This window comes from Somniosus microcephalus, chromosome 30 (assembly GCF_052327205.1).
Source record: "Somniosus microcephalus isolate GS21.2 chromosome 30, FLI_Smic_1.0, whole genome shotgun sequence".
Classification (NCBI taxonomy): Eukaryota; Metazoa; Chordata; class Chondrichthyes; order Squaliformes; family Somniosidae; genus Somniosus; species Somniosus microcephalus.
In genome coordinates, this window is record NC_141016.1 from 14142909 (window position 1) to 14149216 (window position 6308).

Below are 6308 nucleotides of genomic sequence, written 5' to 3' on the forward strand. Positions count from 1 at the left end.
GGGCCCGGCCACTCCTCCGTGAAAGCGCTTTGGGATGTTCTTCTACTTAACAGTACATAAATACAAGTTGCTGTGGTCAGATGTTACTCCCATTAGTGATGACATTGTGTAAACACTGCTTCAGTCTGGGAGTGCAGGCAAGTCAGAACTAAAATTACTTGTCGCTTGGCACAAATGAATACCAGAACTCCCCTGGCCTTGTTTATTCGGTATCTTGGTGCCTGGGCCATGGTTTATGATGTTTACAGCTGTGCTGCTCCACAGTCCTGGATGGACACTCACTCCGGCCCTGCTCCCTCTGCTGCCATTTCTCAATCTTGAGGGCGCTCTCTCGCCCCACTACTACTCCTGTTCCAGTTTGCCGATGCAGTATGTTACAACCATTTGGGGAGGGCTAATAAAACAAGGGAATAGACATTAAATGGTCAGACACTGGCAAGTGTAGAGGAACAAAGGGACCTTGGCGTGCAGGTCCACAGATCCCTGAAGGTAGCAGGCCAGGTAGATAAGTTGGCTAAGAAGGCATACAGGATACTTGCCTTTATTAGCCGAGGCATAGAATATAAGAGCAGGGAGGTTATGCTTGAACTGTATAAAACACTAGTTAGGCCGCAGCTAGAATACTGCGTGCAGTTCTGGTCACCACATTACAGGAAGGATGTGATTGCACTAGCGAGGGTGCAGAGGAGATTTACCAGGATGTTGCCTGGGCTGGGGAATTTTAGCTATGAGGAAAGATTGGATAGGCTGGGGTTGTTTTCTTTGGAACAGAGGAGGCTGAGGGGAGACTTGATTGAGGTGTATCAAATTATGAGGGGCCAAGATAGAGTGGATAGGAAGGACCTTAGCAGAGAGGTCAATAACCAGGGGGCATAGATTTAAAGTAATTGGTCGGAGGTTTCGAGATTTGAGGGGAAATTTCTTCACCCAGAGGGCGGTGGGGGTCTGGAACTCACTGCCTGAAAGGGTGGTGGAGGCAGAAACCCTCATCACATTTAAAAAGTACTTGGATGTGCACTTGAAGTGCCGTAACCTACAGGGCTACGGACCAAGACCTGGAAAGTGGGATTAGGCTGGAGAGCTCTTTGTCGGCTGGCGCAGACACGATGGGCCGAATGGCCTCCTTCCGTGCTGTAAATTTCTATGATTCTAACCCCACACATGGCCGCTTCCTACTGCTGGCTCTGCAGCCTGATCAGCCCAACAACCAATCAGAAGGCAAAACAAGTCCATACAATCATACACCCTAATACTTCTCATTGAGTGGATTGGTTACACTGAGACCCAAATATAACCCATAATTAAAAAGGCAATCATAATCACTTTTGACAGAGTGGCCTCCTGTCTCAAAGTCAAGCAAGTCATGTGTCAATCAGCCTTAGGGGGATATAATGGTACCACCTCGCCCCCCACCCCCCGCCTCCGCCCCCATATGTTGATGTTCCAGTTTAACTAGTTTCAATTAGTATAGGTCGATAACCTACAGAGGGCACAGATTTAAGGTGATTGGTAAAAGAAGGAAGGCGACAGGAGGAAAGCATGGTTCGTGGGATCAATTGGACAGCTCTACCAAAGAGCCGGCAAAGGCACGATGGGCCGAATGGCCTCCTTCTGTGCTGCATCATTCTACGATTCTATGGCTGATTAACAAGGAATTATTTAGCAGCCCGTCCAAGGTAGGAGCTTCATCTGTTTGTCACTTTCTGAACTCCCCTTATCTTTTCCCATCATGTCACTCAGCCCAGAATACCCAGCCTCTGACCTGCTCTTGTTGCCACAGTATTTATGTGGCTGGTCCAGTTAAGTTTCTGGTCAATGGTGACCCCCAGGATGTTGATGGTGGGGGATTCGGCGATGGTAATGCCGTTGAATGTCAAGGGGCCGTGGTTAGACTCTCGCTTGTTGGAGATAGTCATTGCCTGACACTTGTGTGGCGCGAATGTTACCTGTCACTTATCAGCCCAAGCCTGAACGTCGTCCAGGTCTTGTTGCATGCGGGCATGGACTGCTTCATTATCTGAGGAGTTGTGAATGGCACCGAACACTGTGCAGTCATCAGCGAACATCCCCACTTCTGACCTTATGTTGGACCATACATGACCTTACATTACCCCTAAAGCACCAAATGCAGGAAAGGATGTAAACAAGGCTACAGTTTCCATTCTCCAATGACTGGCTGTAGGCACCTCCTGTTCTACCATAAGGTCCCAGGTTGAATCGCTGATCAGCACTTACTTAATCTCAGTGAGGCAGTGGGGGTTAGGTAACCTACTGGTTATGATACATAAGAACATAAGAAACAGGAGCAGGAGTAGTTCATTTGACCCTTCGAGCCTGCTCCACCATTCAATAAGATCATGGCTGATCTTCGACCTCAACTCCACCTTCCCGCACTATTCCCATATCCTTTGGTTCCCTTCATATCCAAAAATCTATCGATCTCTGCCTTGAATATACTCAACGACTGAGCCTCCACAGCCCTCTGGGGTAGAGAATTCCAAAGATTCACCACCCTCTGAGTGAAGAAATATCTCCTCATCTCAGTTCTAAATGGCCGACCCCGTATTCTGAGACTGTGGCCCCTGGTTCTAGACTCCCCAGCCAGGGGAAACATCCTCCCAGCATCTACCCTGTCAAGCCCTGTAAGAATTTTATGCGTGACTGGTACTAGAACCATCCAGTGGTTACGAGTTCATATCTCACCAAGGCAGGTTGTGAAATTGGATTCAATGGGCCAGAAATTCGGGTCCCCACGGGTGAGTACGCGCTGGGTACTCACACGCAGGCCAAACGAAAGTGCTGGTTTCATGCATGCACTGCGCATGCGCGGGAAACCGGAACTTCCGGTCCCTTAAAGGAAGGGGTTCAGAGGTCGAACGCGTGCGCCGGAGAGGCAGCGCGTGCGCCTGGAACTTCCGGTTTTTTTGCAGGTTTCTCCGGGAGGGTAAGGCTCCAGGAGCTACGCTTTTAAAAAGCAGTCGCAAGGCCTGCTTTTAACAAGGTAAGTGGTGAATTAAGTAAAATTAAAACATTTTTTCCACAGGTTTATTATTTTTAAATACTTTGAAGAAAGGTAAGTTTATTTTTAGCCCTGTTAGAAACTGTAATTAATTTTTTCAAAAATTTAAATTGTTTAAAATAGTTATTTTATGTACTTTATAGTTATTTTAAAAATGTGATGTTTTTTTTAATTTATTTGAAGTTTTAGTTATGTTTTGGGGCTGAACTCTAATCATAGATTTGACAGGACCTTGTCAAATCTATGAATACAGATTCCCTGCTACCATTGGCTCTCCAAGGCCCACATGATCCCAGGGGACGCATCGAACTAACTGCACCCCTGGGATACGCAAGCACTGCGCGCCGGCAGCTGGAGGAGGCCCAGGATCGGAATCCCACAGGGGCCCACAGCTCAACGGCCGGCGCGCTTGGTAAGTGCGGGTCTGAGGCTTGCACCCGCGGGAAGCCTCCGACCCGAATTTCTGGGCCAATAAATCAGGCACCAGAAACATTACAGTGAGACCTGCTGGGTTCAAGCATGTCCTTCAAGGAAGGGAACCTGCCAGTTCCTACACAGCCTGGCCTACATGTAATTCCAGTCACACTCAATATGGCTGGCTCTGAGGGTGACGGGGGGGGATAGGAAAGAAATACTGCGTGGCCAAGTCTCAGCCACATCTCAAGAACAAATCTATTAAAAACGGCAAGGAAATGGAAGAAGATTTGTCTGCACTTGAAATGTTTATTGAACAGGATTGCAGAATATTTTAGTTGTGGCTTCTGCCTGCTTTATTTCAACCTAGAACCTTCCAAGAGTTTCTTCCTGCCACCCGTCTCTTGCTTCTGTGCTGCCAAGTAATTGGGGTCATAGTTCAGTGCCACTCTAGTGCTCTTGGCTGGTCTTCAGGGGGATCATTTTGAGTCTCTTACGTTTAGCTCAGCATCACCTGTGTTTTTTAAAGTCGCCAGGAAGCTTTGAAAGGAAGAAGCAAATGTTTGCAATCTTGGGTGAGTAATGTCCTCTACCCCAGCTGCCAGCACGATGCATTCAGCTTCAGGAAAAAAAAAAAATTCTGGGCCAGGCTTAACCTTCGAACTCCCAAGTTTTAGTGCTGATTCCATATTGGCTTTTTACATTTTGTGCGGTGCTCCTATTTCCACTCAAGCTCGCTGGCCCCTCACGCAGCTCATCATTCACTGCGATTAGGCGCATTACCTGCGTTGCTGGTGTTTGTACAGTGGATATATCTACTGTCTGCTTTCAATTACCTTCTCAAAAGCAGCGCTCTAAATCCCACTTCCGTGCCAATAAATATCGAACAGTGCCTTCTCGGCTTTCTGCGACCTTTGACCAGCCGCTTATTATATTTAGCTACAATTGAAATACCAGCTTTAGCTCGCATGCCCAGCACTGTGGGCTGCGTGTCATGGAGTTTCTTGGAGGAGTATAATATTGCTGAACGGAATCACTGATTAAAAATTCGACTTGATGTCAATACAAAAAGAAAATACTGCAGATGCTAGAAATCTGAACTAAAAACAGAAAATGCTGGAGAAACTCAGCAGGTTCAGGCAGCGTCGGTGAAGAGAGAAACCGAGTTAACGTTTCAGGTCGATGACCTTTCGTCAGAACTGGAAAAAAGCAGGAAATGGAACAGATTTTTAAGCAAGTGAAGAGGCTGGGAAAGAGGGGAGGGGAGGAAAGAACAAAAGGGAAGGTCTGTGATAGGATAGAAGGTGGAAGAGGTTAAGAGACATTAAGAGATATTCAAGGCAAAATTAGATGGTAATGGGACAGGTTAAGACACAAAGGACGGCTCTAGATGAAGTGTAAATTGCGCTGGCAGAATGAAAGACAGCTGCCCTGTGGGAGAAGAAAAAAAGACAGACAAAGAGTGTGGATAAAAAATATATATGATATATATGATAGGGGCCGAGGTTATGATCTGAAATTGTTGAACTCTATGTTGAGCCCAGAAGGCTGTAAAGTGCCTAATCGAAAGATGAGGTGTCAATACATGCGTGCACCTTAAGTAATGGCATTTCTTCTTTGCTCACACAGGTTCCTTCTTCCCTGCGTACAAACCCCCAGAGATTATCTTCAAAATAGCATTTTGGCTTGGCTATTTTAACAGCTGCATAAACCCGATCATCTACCCGTCTTCGAATCAAGAGTTCAAAAAGGCTTTCCAAAACATCCTGAAGGGCAAGTGCCGCCACAGGAAACAGGCATCCATCCAACACCCGCTGAGCTACAGCACGGCCAGCAGCCACAGCGCAGAGGGGCAGAGGGACGTGGTGCGCGTCCCCGTCGGCTCCAGGGAGACCTTCTTCAAGATCTCCAAATCAGACGGGGTGTGCGAATGGAAATTGTTTTCCGCCCTGCCAGACCACGGAGCCAAGGATAAGGCCAACTCCAGCTGCAGGCCTCGCGACAGGAGGGACCGAGCGGTTCTGCGCTCCTGTTGCGCCGACGCTGGTGTGTCGGACTGCGACGCCTACGGCGCCCCCAGTTTGAAACTGCACACTCACCCGGCTGGCGATTACGGTGATCCCGTTTGAGAGAGTGACCCAGCACTTGACCGGATGCTTCCCGACGGGGCAAATCCACAATCTCACAATTTCATTGAAACTTATAAAATTCTAACAAGACTAGACAGACTAGATGCAGGAAGGATGTTCCCAATGGCGGGGGAGTCCAGAACCAGGGGTCACAGTCTAGGGATAAGGGGTAAGCCATTTTGGACTGAGATGAGGAGGAATTTCTTTACCCAGAGAGTGGTGAACCTGTGGAATTCTCTACCACAAAAGGCAGTTGAGGCCATTTCATTAAATATATTCAAGAAGGAGTTGGATCTATTGCTTGAGGCTAAAGGGATCAAGGGATATTGGGAAAAAGCAGGGACAGGGTACTGAATTTGGATGATCAGCCATGATCGCATTAAATGGCGGAACAGGCTCGAGGGGCCGAATGGCCTACTCCTGCTCCTATCTTCTATGTTTCTACGTTTCCCACATTCACAGAAATCTGCTAATTTTTTTGCATCTCAAATTCCATTCATCCGTCATCACCGGCAAGTGTTTAGTCCCCCATGTGCACTCACGATGCCAGACATCTTTGAACAGACAAGGTGAGTTTGAAATTATGTATAAGGTATCGCTGGGATGGACCACTGAGACATATGCAGTCCATTTCTGGCAAGGAGCAAAGAAAGACAGACTTGGTTACTTGAATCCAACTGCATTGACCCTTGACAATCCCGGGACGATTCTTCAGGTCTGCGCAGACTTACCTGAAATGTGAAGTC

The 6308-nt window shown here is 47.5% G+C and overlaps 1 protein-coding gene across 1 annotated transcript in view; it reads left to right on the forward strand.

The window, feature by feature from the left end:
- The window catches only part of LOC147097925 (alpha-1A adrenergic receptor-like), a 31154-nt gene extending 25592 nt beyond the window's left edge, over positions 1–5562 (forward strand). Inside the window, exon 2 of the mRNA XM_085970849.1 lies at positions 5063–5562. Within this exon, the coding sequence (XP_085826975.1) occupies positions 5063–5562 (500 nt within the window). The remainder of the gene's footprint in view (positions 1–5062) is intronic.
- The last annotated feature ends 746 nt before the right edge of the window (positions 5563–6308 follow it).